This window comes from Carassius auratus, chromosome 45, assembly GCF_003368295.1.
Source record: "Carassius auratus strain Wakin chromosome 45, ASM336829v1, whole genome shotgun sequence".
Lineage (NCBI taxonomy): Eukaryota > Metazoa > Chordata > Actinopteri > Cypriniformes > Cyprinidae > Carassius > Carassius auratus.
In genome coordinates, this window is record NC_039287.1 from 9,339,140 (window position 1) to 9,359,529 (window position 20,390).

General features: G+C 36.6%; 3 protein-coding genes across 5 annotated transcripts; all 3 read left to right on the forward strand.

The window, feature by feature from the left end:
- Positions 1-69: 69 nt before the first annotated feature.
- LOC113063160 (protein SERAC1) lies at positions 70-8,764 on the forward strand. Of its 2 annotated transcripts, none has more exons than XM_026233377.1 (16): positions 70-755; positions 1,684-1,720; positions 1,915-2,057; positions 2,496-2,585; positions 3,578-3,709; positions 3,898-4,019; positions 4,104-4,232; positions 5,373-5,486; positions 5,698-5,860; positions 5,953-6,103; positions 6,550-6,691; positions 6,856-6,956; positions 7,053-7,150; positions 7,346-7,528; positions 7,649-7,792; positions 7,909-8,764. In XM_026233377.1, the coding sequence occupies exons 1-16, from the start codon at positions 653-655 to the stop codon at positions 8,043-8,045; spliced, it is 1,989 nt and encodes a 662-aa protein (XP_026089162.1). In that variant the 5' UTR covers positions 70-652; the 3' UTR covers positions 8,046-8,764. The 2 variants fall into 2 exon arrangements, with proteins under 2 accessions (XP_026089162.1, XP_026089163.1); XM_026233378.1 differs by having other exon boundaries at positions 655-755; positions 1,901-2,057.
- A 1,370-nt stretch (positions 8,765-10,134) lies between these two features.
- On the forward strand, positions 10,135-11,609 carry LOC113063197 (general transcription factor IIH subunit 5). 2 transcript variants are annotated; one of them, XM_026233424.1, is made up of 3 exons: positions 10,135-10,331; positions 10,497-10,602; positions 11,010-11,609. In XM_026233424.1, the coding sequence occupies exons 2-3, from the start codon at positions 10,568-10,570 to the stop codon at positions 11,188-11,190; spliced, it is 216 nt and encodes a 71-aa protein (XP_026089209.1). In that variant the 5' UTR covers positions 10,135-10,331; positions 10,497-10,567; the 3' UTR covers positions 11,191-11,609. The 2 variants fall into 2 exon arrangements, with proteins under 2 accessions (XP_026089209.1, XP_026089208.1); XM_026233423.1 differs by having other exon boundaries at positions 10,150-10,331; positions 10,517-10,602.
- Positions 11,610-12,221: 612 nt separating this feature from the next.
- On the forward strand, positions 12,222-20,191 carry LOC113063162 (macoilin-like). Its single transcript, XM_026233382.1, is given in 12 exon segments — positions 12,222-12,493; positions 13,796-13,937; positions 14,152-14,278; positions 14,465-14,551; positions 14,554-14,587; positions 14,709-14,878; positions 15,083-15,512; positions 15,600-15,758; positions 16,346-16,516; positions 16,729-16,855; positions 18,259-18,433; positions 19,116-20,191. Coding segments are annotated over 12 exon segments (1,887 nt in total). The 5' UTR covers positions 12,222-12,416; the 3' UTR covers positions 19,304-20,191.
- The last annotated feature ends 199 nt before the right edge of the window (positions 20,192-20,390 follow it).

Sequence of the window (20,390 nt, forward strand, 5' to 3'; positions counted from 1 at the left end):
CTAAACAATGTATGTGCGCATTAGAGTATTACGGTTGGATATTTTGACGCGTGACATTGACATTTGCGTAACTTACGGTAATGACGCTCTACGTTAATATGCGTTCAAACAGACTGGTTCAAACTGAAACAGTTCCTGTTTATATTTGCTGTCAAAAGCGATCTTTTATACCGCGTCTATTGGAAGGAACTTATGTTTTATAGGTAAACGGCACATTTAACGTACTGTTTCAGTAGTTAAATGTTAACCTTGGACGCAGAGATTGAATTTCGATTGAATACTATCCAACTAACGTTAACTCGGCTTTTTACGTGGAAGCCGACTGGTCATTACACCAAATCAAATGATGAATTAATATAAAATTAAGATGTTTTAGAGCAGTATCAATAACAGCATTCTCTAAAGGTAAAGAAGTGCGTTTCGTAAACTGTTTCAAAAACAGAGTAGAGAGAGATCAGCTTACAGTAGTGACTGCTGGCATGTCATCACTCCACCACCTCTATTCTTAAATGTGAAGTATTTAGGTTATAATCGGCGTAAGAAGATAACCTTTAATCGCCAGCAGTGGTAAACGGTGGGCATATATGTCTCACCGGTCCTCTGGCCATCATTAATTTGTGCAATCGTCGGAATTCAGCGCGTGAAGCCGCTAATGTCTGCGTCCGCCCTGCGACTGATCCGCGTCCGGAGGTTGAGCACAACCGGACCTGGACCTGGACCTGCTGTGAGGAGAGCACTGCCATGGAGAGACCTTAGTAAGACAGCATTTATGGTGTTTATGATGCCCAAAATAATGCCATTTGGATTTGAAACTGCTTTGATGTATTTGTCCACGAATACTTACCAAACAGGGCCTACATTTTGTTTTTATTGTTTGTAACTTTGGCATATCTGAATACATTTTAACCACTTATTGCAACTTTATAAAGATAAACGTAAAATAAAAACCAAAATAATTCATATTTACTGTTCAATAGAGTTTTTAAAAGAAAATGATACTTTTATTTTGCAAGGATGCATTGAAAGTGACAGTAAAAACGTACTGTATAATGTTACAAAAGATTTCACTTCCAAATAACTCTGTTCTGTTCTTTTTATTCAACAGAGAATCGTGAAAAATTATCATGGTTTTCTTTTCACAAAAAAATTAAGCAGCACAATTTCATTTAATATTGAGCACCAAGTCAGTATATTAGAATGATGTGACACTCAAGACTGGAGTAATGGCTGCTGAAAATCTAGCTTTGCCATCACACAAATAAATTACATTTTAAAATATATTCTAATAGAAAGTGGGTAATATATATATATATATATATATATATATATATATATATATATATATATATATATATATATATATTTTTTTTTTTTTTTTTTTTTTTTTTTTTTGCAAATAAATGCAGCATCATGGGGCACAGGAGACTTTAAAACATTAAATTTAAAAATTAATAATAATAATAATAATACAATAATAATAATCACACTGACCCCAAACTCTTGAATGGTAGTGTATATTTATTATAAATTAAAAATATATGTTTTATTTTTTGTGCTACTACCTTCGTATGTGTCCTTATATAATTCACATTTCATTTGTTTAGATAAATTGACAGATTTATTCTGAATGCTTAACTGAATAATTCTGAATGCTGGTCTTCATTTCTCTTTTTTTGTCTTTAGGAAGAATAGCAAAAATGACAGGAGCAATAGTATTGGGGTAGGTTTATTATTTGTGCTGTTTTGCATATATTACACAAACCATTAAGAAAATAATACAATACATAATACAATATAATACAGCACAGAGGGAATGTCAGTGGAAGCAGTTGTTAAAAGTGATATATCTTTTAAGCCAGGTTTGTTACCCTTCCCAGAAACATATTCTGACTTCTATCAGGTTTGCTTTCACAGAGGCTGTGTTTTCATCACATACGAGATGGTCACTCTGAACCAGGCCATCACTATCGACACCAGTGCAATACTCCAGGAGAAGCACAAGTCCTACATCTACCTGACTCACACCACTAATAGAGAAGAGGAGAGCCTTGCTTCTGGTACATTCTTGAAGGTTTAACACTTGTGTGTGTGTGTTTGTGCTTGAAAGAGTTTGTAAAGATCAGTGAGCCCAAAGATTCATTTGCATTTACATCTATTCCTCAAAAGCAACTTGCAAATGAGGAATACTGTACAATAAACGCTTCATCCTAAAAGTGTTAGTAACTTGAGAACTCAGTGGTGGTCCCCAAAACGCTAAGAGAAGTACTTGCTAGAGATATAAATGAGACGCTTTGAAACAGCACTAAAATAATAGGACATACAGTTATTTGTTCAGACATCAGTGCAGTAATTGTCAAGTTGTTGAATGGGTTTTGTATCCCTGTCTTAGAGTAGTTTAGATTTAATTTTTTTAGGATACTTTAGATATATTGTTTGATATTAAAACAGCCCTGGAACTTATTGATTATCCACAACATACATTATTCTTTTTCCAGGCTTCACTCTGAAGACCAGGAAGGAACTTCATAAAGCAGCTAGAAAGTTTCTTGAAATTTCATCAAGAGTTCTTCTTCACCCTTTGGATGGTGAGTAGTTTTAAAATACTGAAAATAAATATTTGTTGACAGTAGGCACTATGTGTAACAAACAGCATAGTTCTAATAAAGAACATGCTTGGAAAAAACATTTGGGGCCAGTATGGTTTATTGCATAGCCTGAGAGTATTTCTGACCTCAGTGTCACCTGTAGCTGCACAAAGAGGAACTGACATGGATTGTTGTTCTATTTTAAATAGGGCAGGTATCTTACTGTCTTTTCTGTTCTGTTCTGTTCTTATGCATAATGTGTTTTTTTTTATGGCAGCATACTTGGCACCAGGTTTGAAGCTAAAGAGTAGTTTATAATATACACTACTGTTGAAAAGTGTTTTTTTTAATAAATACCTTTATTTAGGAGGTATGGATTAAATTGATCAAAAGTGACTGTGAACTGTCAAATAAATGCAGAATCCTGAAGAAATATGATTTTCAACACTACTGTTTTCTAATAATATTCAGGTATTAGCTGCTGAAAATTCTGTAATTGTTTTTTATTTTATTTTATAGAAATCAGTTGTTTTAGTTGTAGTTATATTTCTGTTTCGTATGACTGTATTTTTGATTAAATAAAGGCAGCTTTGGTGAAAATCTTAAAAAAAAACATTAATTTGTAAACCTCTTCATAACAACTTTTCATATCATAGACTTTATAAGTACATACTACATACTATATTTCTTCTAAGAAATATCTATTCTCCCTGGTTTTTATCATTACTTGAGATATATTATTTTGGGTCTCTTATATTAAGCTGATTGTCTATTGCTTGTTTATTTATTTTTTCTCAATCATTTCCATATTTTGTTCCGTTTAAATTCGGTGGTATACTTTTATTCATTATACAGCACGTTTCTAAACCTCGTGTTTAAATCTCTATAAATATGTAAAAAGTATAAAAGTGCTCTATAAATAAACATTGATCATTTCTATGATGTCTCTGTATGATGTTAAATAAGCAGGTGTTGGTGTTTGTCTCTATCAGAGCATCTCAGTCATCTAGACGCAGACCCTCACGAATGTGCACTATGGGTGCTACTGAAGAAAACCTGCTCTCTGGACCGGGCCGTGAGAGAGCAGGCGGTGCAGGAACTGGCCCAGAATCACCACTGGCAGGGTGAGAGATGGCAGCACACCTCTAAATCTTTTTTTTTATTTTTATAAAATGTCATAAAATGTTAAGATTGTCAGACTTTACTGAAAACTCATGTTGTTCTTGCTCATCAAAACCTATTTCTATTACGCAGATCCCTTTGCCCACTAGAGAAAAAGCACATCACTAACTCTTATGTCCTGTCATCATAGATTATCAGTACCAGACTGCAGCACAGGTGATAGATCAGCGCACAGCTGTGGCTCTCGCCCGCATACCTAACGTGGACCTGCGCTTCTTTCTCCCTCCTCCTCCACTGCCGCACACTGAAGATGTGCGTAGATGTCATTCAGACTATAACCAAATTGAATTGCTGTGTAATGTCAGTTACTTTAGCTAATGTTTGGTGCGTTTACAGGATATATCAATAGAAGATGGGCTTAGGCAGTTACTGGCATCTCTGCCCCAGTCGGAGGTGGATCAGTGTGTGAAGTACTTCACTTCTCTGGCACTAAGAGAGAGCAGCCAATCACTAGCCTCTCAACGGGTGAGACATACACACTCAAGCTACAGAGTGCAAAAGTTGAGTTCCAGAAATAAAAATGGCCTTTTTCTCCATAGTTTTTTTATTAATACTTAAGTATCAGTATTAATACTGACTGTGAGCTACAAGGTCGTTAATCAATGGAATATGCTTCTGATGAAGTCATCGGCCCAATTTATTTTTCAACTTATTTATTTGAAATAACCATTCAGCACAGAATACCTGGTGAAAAAATTGCTTTACCCATGATTCTGCAAAGAAATCTCCTCCAATTAGAAAATCAAAACAAATCATGCCAAAAGAACACTTTAGCGCCCACCCGCTATGAAGCATTGAGAATAACATCATCGAATAACAATATATATATACATTACAGACCAAAGGTTTGGACACAACTCTTTGAATGAGAAGGTTTCTTTATTTTCATGACTATGAAAATTGTAGATTCACACTGAAGGCATCAAAACTATGAATTAACATGTGGAATTATATACATAACAAAAAAGTGTGAAACAACTGAAAATATGTCATATTCTAGGTTCTTCAAAGTAGCCACCTTTTGCTTTGATTACTGCTTTGCACACTCTTGGCATTCTCTTGATGAGCTTCAAGAGGTAGTCACCTGAAATGGTCTTCCAACAGTCTTGAAGGAGTTCCCTGAGAGATGCTTAGCACTGGTTGGCCCTTTTGCCTTCTGTCTGCGGTCCAGCTCACCCCTAAACCATCTCGATTGGGTTCAGGTCCGGTGACTGTGGAGGCCAGGTCATCTGGCGCAGCACCCCATCGCTCTCCTTCTTGCTCAAATAGCCCTTGATGCCTTCAGTGTGACTCTACAATTTTCATAGTCTTGAAAATAAAGAAAACTCTTTGAATGAGAAGGTGTGTCCAAACTTTTGGTCTGTACTGTATATATATATATATATATATATATATATATATATATATATATATATATATACACACTGTTTTGCTTCGAATCAAAAGTTTGTAATGTAAGTCATTTTTAAATCCCTATTGGAAAATCACTTCTGGAATCAAGAATGCTGAAAAAGTGAATGGGCACTATTGTACTTAATTTAATCAAATTTAAATTCATATAAAAGTGCCACCATGTTAGCTGTGCATTTTGGTCTGTGATTATAGGGAGGGCTATGGTGTTTTGGAGGAAATGGGTTGCCCTATGCCCAAAGTCTGACTTCCACTCCCTCTGAGAAGGTGGAGACGTTCTGCCTGCAGGCCCTGGTGCAGCACTCAAAGGTGAAGATTTACAAACTCTGCAAAGTGACATGTGTTTGTGTAGCAAGGAAGTAAGCAGTGATCAAAGAGGACAGGATGCTTGGGTGTGTTGAGTGATGTTTTGATGACATTCTTGATGTGTACCTTCAGTTGATCATTTTTAATCAAGGATTTATTCATTGTTGGTAATAAACGAATCCGTTCAAAGCATTTGAGAGTTCTTTGTTCACAGGTCCACAGTCATTGTGATCACATTGTCGCTAATGGAGGACTGCAGCTCTTGCAAAGAGTCTACCAGCTTCGCAGAGACTCTCCAAAAATTCAGCACAACATTGTGCGAATTATTGGAAATCTCGCCCTGAATGAGAGCTTGCACACAGCCATAGTACAGTCAGGTTAGCGTTGTACTTTAGAACAACTGATTCATGAACTTGATTTTGAGTTGAAAAAGAGTAGTTCTTTATTCTCTTCTGTGGTTGACCTTTAGGTTGGGTGTCTGTCCTGGCTGAGATGATCCAGTCACCATACATCTTGCAGGCATCTCTTGCTGCCCGTGCTTTAGCCAATTTGGACCGAGAAGCTGTACAACAGAAGTACCAGGATGGTGTTTACATATTGCACCCACAATGCCGCACAAAGTATGCATGCTTATTTGAACTTCCTCTTATGCTTACCCTGTCTGCATTTATTTGATAAGAAATGGAGTAAAAACTGTGATATTCTGAATTTTATTTTGGTAATATATTTTTAAAGTTTCACTTATTCCTGAATTGGCAATTCAAATCATTACTCCGGTCTTCAGTGTCACATGATCATTCTGATATGCTGATTACCTGCTCAAGAAACATCTTATCAATGTTCAAAACAATTGTGCTGGGGAAACCGTGATACATTTTTACTTTAGTTTCTTTGATGAATAGAAAGTTTAAAAGAACAGCATTTATTTGAAATCTGTTGTAACATTAGAAATGTCTTTATTGTCATTTTTGATCAATTTAATGCATCTTTGCCAAATGTGTCTGAAAATATCTTTTGTTTAGTGAGGATAAATCATGTTTTCCATTCTTTATATTATATATTATAGCCAGCCAATCAAAGCTGATGTTCTCTTCGTGCATGGCCTCTTGGGGGCAGCTTTTAAAACATGGCGCCAGAAGGATCTTGACGTGACGGATGATGACATGGTGGAAGGGGTTCGAGAGGACTACACTGAATGCTGGCCCAAGGTCAGATTTAAAACAAATAATAATAAACTTATGAGTAGTTTACAGTCACCCAAATATTATATGCAATACAATGGCATGACAGGGCCTCAGAGCTATTTTGAAAGTCTGAGCGAAGTCTAAAGTCAGCAATTAAACTTTTTTTTTTTTTTACTTTTTTTTTTCAGTCATGGTTGGCTGCAGACTGTCCAAACCTCCGAATCCTATCTGTTGAGTATGACACCCATTTAAGTGATTGGAAGGCAAAGTGTCCTGCTGAAAACCAAAGGTAAACAGTCAGATGTAAACAGAGATGTGCACATATATATAACACAATTTAGCATACCCGATATCCATGTTTTCCATTGCTTTTTGTGCTGTACAGAAAGTCCTTGGCCTACAGGAGTCAGGAACTGCTGAGGAAATTGAAGGATGCAGGTGTAGGGGAAAGGCCTGTGGTCTGGGTAGCCCACAGTATGGGAGGTTAGTCCATGATGGGTCTTAAAATAACCAGCACCCAACTATGACAGTATATTTATAAATCAACCTCCATCATAATTGTGTCTGAATTATTTGCAATACAGCAGTTTTTTACAGATTATTTTGCAATTTCTATTTCAACTGATAAATATATAACATAACTGTTAGAGTAACTCTTACTCATAACTTGTGTCACAGGTTTACTTGTGAAAAAGATGCTCTTAGATGCCTCTAAAGATCCTGATCTCAGTCCGCTGATCAAGAACACGAAGGGAATTCTGTTCTACAGCGTTCCTCATCACGGCACGTTTATGGCAGGGTATTCTGTCAATGTCCGATATCTCCTTTTTCCCTCCATCGAAGTAAAAGAACTATGTAGAGGTATAATGTGATTTCTGTCATCCCTCCTAAATATTAATATATAAATTTCACCTGATAAGATTCAGATTGATACTTAATCTCATTTACAAATCATTGTTCTGTTCATCTATTTCGACTCAGACTCTCCAGCATTACGGGACTTGAATGAAAATTTCCTGAACATTACAAAGGAACGAGAGTTTAAGGTCCTTAGCTTTGCAGAAACTCTGCCAACCTCCATTGGGCCGATGCTCAAAATATTGGTAGTTCCTTCTCAGTCAGCAGGTAGGTCAGAATAATTGAACAACAAGCGGGATTATGATGTATCGTTCTTACATAAAAAATGAGCAGTTTTAGGTACCTGGTATCAGAAAGCACAAGTTCTCCTTTTTCTTTTTCAGATCTGGGTATTGGGGACCTCATTCAGGTGGATGTTGATCACCTCAACATCTGCAAGCCAGAAAAAAAGGACTCATTTCTTTATAAACGTACTTTACAGTTTATTCAAGATGCTCTTGGAGGACAGAGTATTAAGTGAACTCTAAAGTCCACACTCCAAATCCGGTCTCTTGCCATTTCATTTCATTGCCTCTTGAGGATTCAACCATTACATTCTTAACTATAGTGTTAACTATGAATGAAAAGTTCATTGCAAGTGGATTTTTCTTTTCATGTTTTTTTATTATTGCCAATATGAATATGCTTTTCGTGAAAACCTCTGGGTTTAACTTTTAATGCCCGCTTCAGCATTGCCTTGTATTGTATTTCATTTCAGTCGTTTGGAATGAGCACTTTTTGCCATTTATTTTAACTGGAAGTTATAACAAATAGAAATGAGTATCAAGTTTATTATATTTAAAATGTCAGTTATTTGTAGGAAGTAAGTTTTATTTACATTATTTATTTTTCTTTGATGAAACTGAAAACTAGCCTTTTTTCTTAACTCACCAGCCTTCTTTGTATCCCTACCTCAGACACACAGATTGGTACTGATGTTGGCTGTAATATGCCACTATTTTTGTAATAATGGATGAATTGTAGTACTTGCATAGGACCATACTACTAAATATTGATGCTGAGTATGTGCAAGACAAAATTATTGCCACATCTTTATCACACTTAATAAAGATGTGTATCCTAACTTTACATTACAGGTGCATCTCAATAAATTAGAATGTTGTGGAAAAGTTCATTTATTTCAGTAATTCAACTCAAATTGTGAATCTTGTGTATTCAATAAATTCAATGCACACAGACTGAAGTAGTTTAAGACTTTGGTTCTTTTAATTGTGATCACATTTAACAATAACCCAGGAATTTACTATCTCAGCAAATTAGAATATGATGACATGCCAATCAGCTAATCAACTCAAAATACCTGCAAAGTTTTCCTGAGCCTTAAAAATGGTCTCTCAGTTTGGTTCACTAGGCTACACAATCATGTGGAAGACTGCTGATCTGACTGTTGTCCAGAAGACAATCATTAACACCCTTCACGAGGAGAGTAAGCCACAAATATTCATTGCCAAAGAAGCGTGCTGTTCACAGAGTGCTGTATCCAAGCATGTTAACAGAAAGTTGAGTGGAAGGAAAAAGATGCACAGCCAATGAGAGAACTGCAGCCTTATGAGGATTGTCAAGCAAAATCCATTGAAGAATTTGAGTGAACTTCACATGGAATGGACTGAGTCTGGGGTCAAGGCATCAACAGCCACCACACACAGACATGTCAAGGAATTTGCTGAACCACAGACAACGTCAGAGGAGTCTTACCTGGGCTAAGGAGAAGAAGAACTGGACTGTTATGAAGTGGTCTAAAGTCCTCTTTTCAGATGAGAGCAAGTTTTGTATTTCATTTGGAAACCAAGGTCCTAGAGTCTGGAGGAAGGGTGGAGAAGCTCATAGCCCAAGTTGCTTGAAGTCCAGTGTTTAGTTTCCACAGTCTGTGATGATTTGGGGTGCAATGTCATCTGCTGGTGTTGGTCCATTTGTGTTTTTTGAAAATCAAAGTCACTGCGCACGTTTACCAAGAATTTTTGGAGCACTTCATGCTTCCTACTGCTGACGAGCTTTTTTAAGATGCTGATTTAATTTTCCAGCAGGATTTGGCACCTGCCTACACTCCCAAAACACCAAAAGTTGGTTAAATGACCTTTGTGTTGGTGTGCTTGATTGGCCAGCAAACTCACCGGACCTGAATCCCAGAGAGAATCTACAGTATGGGCTATTGTCAAGAGGGATGAGAACAAGAGACCAAACAATGCAGATGAGCTGAAGGCCACTCTCAGAGAAACCTGAACTTCCAAACAACCTCAGCAGTGCCACAAACTGATCACCTCCATGCCACGCAGAATTGAGGCAGTAATGAAAGCAAAAGGAGCCCCTACCAAGTATTGAGTAAATGTACAGTAAATTAGCATACTTTCCATAAGGCCAACAGTTCACTAAAAAAAGGTTTTATATTTTTTTGGTCTAATGAAGTACTCTGATATGTTAAATGTGAGCTAAATCATGACAATTAAAAGAACCAAAGACTTAAACTACTTCAGTCTGTGTGCACTGAATTTATTTAATACACGAGTGTCACAATTTGAGTTGAAATACTGAAATAAATGAACTTTTCCACGACATTATATTTTATTGTGATTCACCTGTGTATTTAAATCCTATAACTTTCTCTTTTCATAGCAGCAGTGCGCTTCAGGCCAGCAGAGGGCAGTAGAATGCACAGATCAAACGTCTGTCAGTAGTAGAGGAAGACTATTGTTATTAGACGGTGGACACTTGGATTAAAACAAATTGACAGATAAACACAAAAAATCATGTAAGAGTTTATTTTCATTTTCTTTCATTTTTCATACCGCTGGTTTCTATCTTTATAGGATTCGTATTTATGTTTGGAGATACGTCTCAGTATGTGAAACGTTTGTAAAGATTACAAACATTCATGGTAACCTGCTAATTTTTTGTTATTATTTCTAATGTTCAGAACAATTTTGCCTTTTGTAGATACTTAGGCTTTAACTGAAGAACCAGAACTGTTAACCCATCCCGTCCAAAATGGTTAATGTCTTAAAAGGAGTTCTCATTGAATGGTAAGTTTTAAATACAACAACTTAAAGAGTTCGGTAAAACTAAGGTGGATTCCTTAATAATTATTTTTTTCTGATTCAAATTTTAAAACTTAGAATTAAACATGAATTTTTAAAATCTACTTGCAATCATATACACTTACAAAAGATGAAGAGGTCAGTAGTCAAAGCCGTTTTAATCTTCATGGAGCAGTTTCCACAAGTGTTACATAGTTATGGAAACAATTAAAAAAATAATCGTGGTTGACTGACTATAGTATTTCTTCAGTGCCATCTGTAACTGACACCTTGGACCTATCAAGTTTAACAACTATTATTATTATTATTATTATGATTTTTTTTAATCTTAAAAATAAAGTCATGCTGCAGTGCTCCATCATTTATGATTCTCCTTTTAAAATATCAAACAGTGACCCAGCTATGAAGCAATTTCTTCTATATCTGGACGAGACATCTGCATTGGGGAAGAAATTTATCATCCAGGATTTGGACGACACACACGTTTTCATCCTAGCTGAAGTCGTGCAGATTCTCCAGGAGCGAGTAGGTGAACTGATGGACCAGAATTCATTCCCCATCACCCAGAAATAAATGTCTGAATCTGACAGAAGACCCTGCAATCTGTGGAAGCAGATGGATGTGGAGGTTATTTCAGCACAATCGCACAAACGGAAGTAACTGAAATGTATAGAAGACTGGGTACCAGGATGTTGCCTGTTATCATTATTGTGTTGCATACATTTTTCATCTGAAAGAATTATAATTTTCAAGTGCTTTATGTTGCTTATGTTTCAAAGACAGAATATTTGCTGTGTTTTGACAGTATGGTCAATGAAACATGTTTTTGCATGGAAAATGGCAGTAGCTGCCGAAAGAAACAATAAATTGTTTTATTTCTTTTCCAACACTTCAGAATTGTATACAAACTGAAAGCAAATGGTTGATGACAGTGTGATTTGTATGCATGCATAATATACAATCATCAAATAAAAAAAACGTTCTCAAAATGGCACAAGGGTATGATGGGTCATTCAGACAATTGAGATGTGTCTGTAATCAGAATATTGGTGAAAGACTTTACCTTGTGGAGTGAGGAAAAGAAGCCACAAAATAGTGAACCGCAGTATATTTCCAAAATATCCAGCAGGCCTTGATTAAGGAAGGGAAAGTGGTGCGGTGAACTCTTGGAAGTACCTAGGAGTTCACCTAGTAAAACTGACTGTCTATACACCACTTTCTAAAGATGAGGTGATGTTTCCTCTATTTTGGTTTCCTAAGAAGACCATCATGTGGAAGTAAGAGGAAGTGTTATTTTGTGTCAGACATTGAGCCTTTACATCCAGTTTGTTTAGTTACTTAACACGGCTATGATACAGGTCTATCTATCTGTCTGTTTGTCCGTCTTTCTGTCCTCTCCATTGTGAGCCTAATCAAAGCAAAGCAAATAGAGATATGGCTGTTTATTATTTAACTAGTTCACTAAGAATTGGCCTCACTAACATACTATATATATATATATATATATATATATATATATATATATATGTATGTATGTATGTATGTATATGTATAGCGCATCTATGTGGCCACGATGTATTTGCATCATTTCGGAGTCCCTTGTTGTCCAGACAGCGCAGATGTACTTGCACGCACCTCATCGTGGCGCTGGGTTGTGTGTGAAGTTCTCGAGCGTGCGCACATCCACCTCCACTAACGCACAAAGCGCTTCTGCTCAGGTTACTGTAAATGAGACCTCCAGTCTTACTACAATTACCTGTTTAATGGACTAAATAGCCAGAGGGACCAGAAGCCATAATATGAAGAAACGCTACATGGACATAGGCAGGCTACGGAAAATGAAAAAGATTAAGCTCACAGAGAAGATTTCCGAAAGGTATGACGCCGCGCGCTGCTTTGTTGTTTTGTTATTGCTCTTATTCATTTTCACCTGGACGGCTCGCGCTTGGCTATTCATAGCGCGCTGAACGGATTGACGCAAACAATAAATAAACAGCATCTCCTGATATGATGACAAATCAAGGCTCAGTTCAGAGCTAATGCTCGCTGTGATTTAATGGATGCATACAAGGCCGAATCTATAACATTTCTTATAAAAACAGTGAATCGGGCCATATTGCTAACAAAACATTTTGATAATGAAAATATCCTCCGATTGAATTTAGCGCTGCATATTAACCGAACTCAGTATTTTACTTATTTAACGTTCTGGTATTAGTAAACCTAGTTGTTATTAATGTTATTTGATGCAGCGTCATCTTACATGTTATTTCTTCATGAGAATATAACGTCTGGAAACACAGACAAACTGACAAGGGCCTCTGACTAGACAATATGCGCGCAGGAATGCCGTTTATGTAATACAATTTTTCACTGGGCTTATTTTGCTGCACAATATGCCGTAAATTATGCAGATTTTTCAATTAATTTAATATTTGATAGGATTCAGAGCTGTGTTCGTAAATTGTTGGTGCATTTTCAGTTTGATCAGGTTTGCTGATTCCAGACTAGTGTTTCTAGGGAGGTAAACACACAGCAGTGTAGCCTACTATGAACTAACCCCGTCTCTTAGTGTAGTGATCTGGACAAAAGCCTGCTGTGTTTACACGCTTTATAGTGAAACGAACGTGCTCGGATTTGTCCTGAAACGGTTTCTTGTTCTTTAAATAGCCATGGCAACACTGTAGATTCGACGTTTAGGTGCTAATGCAGAAGATGAGATGTTGCCGTGGTTACCAAACACAAAGGGATGTGGAAGGCAGAAAGCTCGAACAAAGGAATGCAACACGATGGGATTGTGCGACCAAAACATGGACTGTAACGTCTTCAAGAGATTGTTTTCTGTGCCTTTACATCTCACGTATATGTTGGTCCCCTTTTCCTTTGAAATACAGAAACATATTTTTGGTCATTCTTTCAACATGAAGTTGTGACATGAAAAGTATAAACAGAGAAGGCGAGTTTTGTAGTTGTACAAGGACTTCCGTTTTGACAGTCTGATTTGACTTTAGAAAAATGCTATTTTATAGTGATCAATTTGTCGTATTATTTTTCCCTACTCAGTTAAAAATAATTCACATTAATTCAAATGACACCCTGTATCTGTAAAACTGATTCTTATTTTTTCAAAAAAAAAAAAAAAAAAAATGGTAAGTCATTTGAAATGTCCTGTTTTCAGCGCCTACTCTGTTCTGAAGTTGATGATCGTCTGGATGCTGGTGCTGTTAGCTGACTTTATTCTGGAGTTCAGACTAGAATACCTGTGGCCATGTTGGCTCTTTCTGGGGACAGTCTACACCACATTCCACTGTCATGGACTGGTAGGCTTTTTTTTTTTTTTTTTTTTAATTGTATTGTTTAATTATTGTTTAATTTTAAAAATAATAACAAACGCTGATCTATAATTACAAATGAATGTTCTTATTCCCATTTCTTTTTTTATTTATATCGTGTTGTTCCTGCATTTATTTGAATTTCAAATGACCATTTAAAACATTTATATTAAACAAATTAACCTCTGCTTTTCTTTAACAGGCCATCTGTGTGGTTTTTGTGTGTGCGGCATTTACCCTGGACTTATTCTGTTTAATTTTTGTACCCTTACACTGGCTGTTTTTTGCAGCCAGCACATATGTCTTACTCAACTATATGTGGCATACAGGTGAGCCCTATAATCTAATTGCCATTTCATTATCACTTACAGGAGTCATTGTGCCCCTGTTAGGCTATTAGGGATATAAACATTATATACATTTATTTACACATACATAGTGTGCATGGTATATCAGTTAAATAGAGTGTGTTACTTTCCATTTTATACACACATCATTTATTTATTTATTTGCAGAAAAGGGAATCTGTATGTCATCTGTGACATTATGGATACTGTTAGTGTATATGGAGGCCTCTCTACGGTTGCGGGACCTGAAAAGCCCTAATGCAATCTGTCCCATCTATTTGCTGCACACTGGTAGGTTCTGATTGCCAATTTATTTTATAGCTGAATGTAATATGGGGTTTTAAATAAACAACAATTTTACCAGCAGTGTTTCGTACTGTAATGTAACACATGGTATAATAATTTCTTCCAGCATTGGTTATCCATTAGTGTACATGGGATTTGATGCAACATGCTACTTCTCCAGTATGTTTAAGCTGCGCCCTCAGAAATCAGTTCAGAGCGAGAACGATGTCCACATGGATCTCCTGCAACAATCCCTACCTCCTGCCACCCACCTGTACCCAAAATTGTGGGTGGAAGGTATGTTTAATGTATTTTACAGTATCATATAATATGTAGCTATTTTCAAGATGTCTTTCTAAAAGTTCAATAGTTTAATATTGCTCAAATAATCGTGACATAATTGCAATTCGATTTAGTAATCTAATCTAATTCAAAGTATGAAGTACATTAAAAAAAGAAAAAAGTGCTGAATCTCACAAATGTAAAATTGTCTTTATACAGATCCCAAATATAAGGTGGCCAAATCTAGGCCGATGCAATACCAGTGTCCATCCAATTCCATCACCTCAGAGGACAAACAAACCATGGAAGACTGCCTTCAAATCCACAGACTTCCTGCGAGACCCGAAAGAGATATAAGTCAACAAACCCCAGGACTCAAGCACCGTGGAGGGGAACTTCATTTGGACTCTGCATCCATGCTAGAAATTACTGAAAACCTACCTCAGGAGGATCAGAGCAGCAAAGCTCAAAAACCTTCCAAGAGCTCCTTGCCTAAAGTGCATCGAGGTTCAGTGAATATCCCTAACAGCAAAGGGGAGAAGAGGCAGAAAGCCCCCAAAGCCATCAACACAACAGGGGACCCTGCTGAAAGGTGCTCGTCAAACATCCCCCCGAGTCCTCCGAACCCACACGCTGAGCAGATGCTGAAGTATGTTTATGTTATTTCATTTCTATAAGTACTGAATGATTCAGCTCAAAAATTTCATTTGCACTGTGATCTCCATCTGCTCCACAGGCTGGAACAAGAAATGAGGAAGCTGAAGGGAGAGCTGCAGGCGAGCAGACAGAGCGAGCAAGAGCTGCGCAGTCACATTTGTAATCTGACCAACAGTGAACACAGTCTGCGCCCTGAAGTCTCTCTGCTCAGACATGCAAATGAACTGCTGCAAAACAAGTAAGTCCTCTGATCGCTTCCTGTTGGTCTTGGCATTAAAGCTCTGGGTTGATGTTAGGTCATGCTGTGCTGCTTGATGTTTGACTGATGCTTGCATTTAAATATCAAACATATGCATGCTTCTTACTAACTGTTGGCAGTTTTTTGGATGTTCTATGATAACACTAACACTTTAATAATTTTTTATATATTTATATATATAAATAGATCAATATAATAATCGATCAAAAGAGACAGCAAATACATTTATAATGCTATGGAAAAAATCCATTTTAAAAAGAAATGCTGTTCTTTTGAACTTAATTCTATAAAACAAATCAGTTTAAAAAAAATATTAAGCAGCACAATTGTTTTTAACACTGATGATGAGAATTGTTTCTTGAGCGGCAGATCAGCATATTAAAAGTATTTCTGAAGGATCATTCGACACTGAAGACTAAAATAATAACATCTGCTGAACAGTCAGCTTTGCTATCATAGGAATTAACTTTCAAATATATTAAAATAGAAAACATCTCTTGAATGTTAGGAATATGTGCAACTTGACAAAATCTAACACTGTTCATTTAAATGGCTCTGCTGTGCAGGATTCAGTGTCTTACCAAATCCAGACAGAAGGACAAACAAAACTGGTCCTTGCTGGAAAAGAAAATCCGAATGGAAACAGAGGCTCGAGTTGCAGTAGAAAAACAACTGGCAGAAGTCAGAACCCAAAAATTTGATGAAGCAACGTTTTTACTTCGAAGCGCAGCACTCAGGTAATTGTGTAATAAAGCAATCGTGCAAACACATTCAAATGCATACCTACATTGATCTTGTCAATGTTTGGATTTGTTTAATCTGTGTCTTTGAGACTAGGCCTAGATGTCCTGCTTTTTAATTATGGCTATAATTGGCAGTAGAATTCTTAATGCAGAATAGCAATGACAAAATAAACTTGTAAAATGTTGTATTTTTCCGTCCACTATAGGCAAGAACACAGTGAAACTCAAATGTTGAGGAAAAAAGCTAAAGATCTAGACTCAGAGTACAAACAGCTACACCTGGAGTATCAGGAGAAAGAAAATCGAATGATAGCTCTAGAGAATGAAGTGGAGGTAAAGAACGTGATTTGTAGATCTGTTCAGTTACATACTGTGCTGGATGTTGTGGTTCATAGTTTTATATTCTTCATGTTATGACACTTGTGGATCTGGTTACTTGCTGTCTGAGGTGTTCAGCCTGTGTCTCTTTTTCTTTCTTTCTTTTTTTTGTGGGTGAAAGTGTCTATGCCGAATGCTGATTCTGTGTTTTGTTTAGTTTTTTCATTATTTCTTGTTCCTTGCCCAGTTTAAATGCTGTTATTACCATCTGCTACATAAGCCATGCCAAAACGGAATCCAAATCTTTCAGAAACTATTGTGCAACCTGAGAATTTTTGTATCATATTTGAAAATCAGTCAAGCTTTTGAAGATTTTTCTCTCTCATTGGAAAGCATTTCCATTTCAATGTTTTTTTTTTTGTGGAATTGACAGAGTAGCCTAATGCAAGTAAGACCCAAGATAATTAAACTCTGCTTGGACTCAGATATTTATTAAACTAAATTTGTGTATACAAAATTAGGTAATTAGGAAAAAAATTAATAGCTCGCCATAAAAAAATTACAATTAACAACAGTATATTATGCTTTAATGGCTCTGGCTTAAGCTGAAAACAAACATTTAAGCACACTGTATGTACGTGTTTTTGTTTTTTTTTTTACCTTGAAATGTCTGTTCTTGGAGTTTGGTGAGTGGAAACAAAATTCCGCCAAAAAGGACAGATTACTTTACAACCGAAACAAATAAACATGTAAGGCTATATTTATGACAGTAAACTCTATCCACTTAATGGTAGTGGGCTCCAAACTCAGGAAAACGCACAAAACTGAATACAGATGCTTTAAAGATAAACTGTGTAATTTCTTTGCCTCTAAGTAGCAACAAAAGGAATTGCAAAAATAATAAATCCCTGGATACTCAAATAATAAATTAGTTGGATGCCCAAAAGTCCAGAATATATTAAATAGTTTGTGAAAAATTAATTAATTAATTAAAACTCACATAAATTCTTAATTGTACAACCACTGGACACTTTGCTATCCCATAATACCCCTGGAGCAGGAACACTGTCAAATTTGACAAAAATTGGCAGAAACCATTTTACAGAAACTACTTTGATAGTCAAATTAAGAACATTGTCTGAAAGTAAAGTAACTATTTTAATATCACAAAAAATGACACACTTAAGACTCAACAACAACGTGAGGGTGAGTAAATGATGACAGAAGTTTCATTTTTGGCTGAACTATTCCTTTAAACATTATAAGGCTGAAAGCCCAGTTATTTGGAACTCGACAAATGGGATCGAAATGTTCACCTGAATCATTCACAATCCCTCAAATCTTTCTGATCACCGTTATTTTGTACTGTTCTGCAGTGTTCCTGTCTCATGCTTGCAATGTTCTCCTGCTCCTCCCAGACCCTCCAGAGGAACAGATGCACGGAGCAGGAAGCGGACGCTTTGCTCTCAGCTCTCTCCTCCTTGCAGGACAAGGCTCAGCATCTAGAGTACAACCTGAGTGCAGAAACCCGTCTCAAGCTAGACCTCTTCTCTGCGCTCGGAGACGCACGCAGACAGCTGGAGATAGCGCAAGGTTATTTTTCCCTTTTTTTCTCACTTAATCTTAGAATTCAATAACGCTAATAATTTAATAACACTGTTAAAGCTGCGGTAGGTAACTTTTGACGCTCTAGCGGTTAATAAACATAACTGCTTGCGTCTTGCGGAAGAACATCGTAACCGGAACTACTTCTCTCTGTTTATGTCTATGAAGAACTTACAAAGGTACTGGGTTACTCCGCCGCGGTATCCCCGAAGCAATCTAAAATAGTCCGAATATAAACACTTATTATAGGTGCACCCTAGTGATTCAGGACAAGCTAAAAACACGGTTTGGAAAATGGATTCATGGTGTACTCGCTTATTATATATTTTTTTCTACATTTTGAACACAAACAAAGTTACGGACCGCAGCTCTGATTGGTTGTTTCTTACCGGGAGCGGATGAATTTCTGCAAATGGCAATAGGACCACTGGGAGGAGCCAGAGGAGCTTGATTTTTTTCACAGATTATCTGTCTCATATTCTACTGTCAGGACACAATGACAGGTTTAACAAATATGTAAAATATGTATTTTTACAAAAGTTACCTACAGCAGCTTTAAATGTTTAGCAGATGTTAAAATGAATATAGAGTTTCATACTATAAATGAATATAAAATCATCCTCATTAGTATCAGCCACAATATTAATATCTCAAATGTCTTTCTTCACAGTTAAAATTCTGAAACAAGACCACGAAGTCAAAGAAATGAAGCAGAAGCTTGCTGAAGCGATGGCCGTGGCTCCAGGGATGTCGTACATGGCCCCCAGGTCCTCTATGCCTCAGTACCTCAAGTTCTTCAACTCTGAGCGCTACATGCTGAATCCCAGAGCGCTCATGTACCAGTGTCTTAAGAAATAAGACCAGCGAGGACAAATCGGACGGGACGGCTTTTGAAGGATTGTTTTGACTTGACATTCCAAACACGAGGACATCTATGCTTCAAGGTTTGCCTGAAAACTTTGCCTTTTGACAATGCCAACAGCCTCTGGTGAGTCTTCAGCTGTGTTTACTGATTTCAGCAGAGACACTGAGGCCGCTTATAGGTGACCTTGTATTGAGATTCATTCCAGATGAAATCGAAGTTGACTGTAAATACATTGCTGACCAGCGGATGACCATCGAATGCTGAGCAAACCATTGGAAACTGCATCAATGGCAAGATTGCAGTCTAATGAAAAGTGTGAACTTGATGAGAAGCACAGTTCATTGTGAGGATAAGATATCCTGTGTTGGGTTTAAAATGAAGAGGCTTTTCTTCAGCCATGCCAATAACAGGCCAATGCCTCACTTGGTCATTCTGTGCCTCATTATTTATGTGAATTCAATTTATATAACAAGCCAATATCAAACATAAGTCAGTATGTGAATATTTGAGTGCTTTGTACCGTTTTGTATTCTTTTTACATTACACACGGTATAACAGAAGTGATCAACACCCCAAAAAAATGTTTGTAGGTTTTCATGTTTCTGAAAATGTTGACTTTTTTATGTATCAATGGGATAATTTTTATGAGAAGTTTATTTTTCTGGCTTGACATACTTTTTTTGTTTGCTTTTTTTCCTAAACCAAGATGAGATAATGGTTTAATTTTGTAATTCTTCTCGTTGGTCTGCATGCCAATTTATGTAAAATGATTGCTTTGAAAAAGAAAAAAAAAAAAAGATTTTGATGTCTAATTGTGCATTTGTGCAAGGGCTGTTTTCTTCCAATAATTCTGGAAGTAATAATAAAGTCATTTTCAATGATAATCTTGCATTCTTTTCCACAAGAGACTTTAAGGCACTCACCCAAAAATTAAAGGTCATTTACTCACCCATTTTTTTTATTTTTTTTTTACAAAACCTATTAAGTGAAAGTCAGTGGGGTTCAGTGTCATTTTTGGACCCCACTAACTGTATTATCGGGACAAAAAGAGTTTAAAACTTCCTTTAAAAAAATGACAAC

Coding starts and splice junctions, on each gene's coding strand:
- LOC113063197 (XM_026233424.1), top strand. CDS start 10,568: ATGGTTAATGTCTTAAAAGGAGTTCTCATTGAATG. Junction 10,603..11,009: donor AAAGGAGTTCTCATTGAATG/GTAAGTTTTAAA, acceptor AATATCAAACAG/TGACCCAGCTATGAAGCAAT.
- LOC113063160 (XM_026233377.1), top strand. CDS start 653: ATGTCTGCGTCCGCCCTGCGACTGATCCGCGTCCGGAGGTTGAGCACA. Junction 756..1,683: donor ACTGCCATGGAGAGACCTTA/GTAAGACAGCAT, acceptor TTTTGTCTTTAG/GAAGAATAGCAAAAATGACA. Junction 4,233..5,372: donor AATCACTAGCCTCTCAACGG/GTGAGACATACA, acceptor CTGTGATTATAG/GGAGGGCTATGGTGTTTTGG.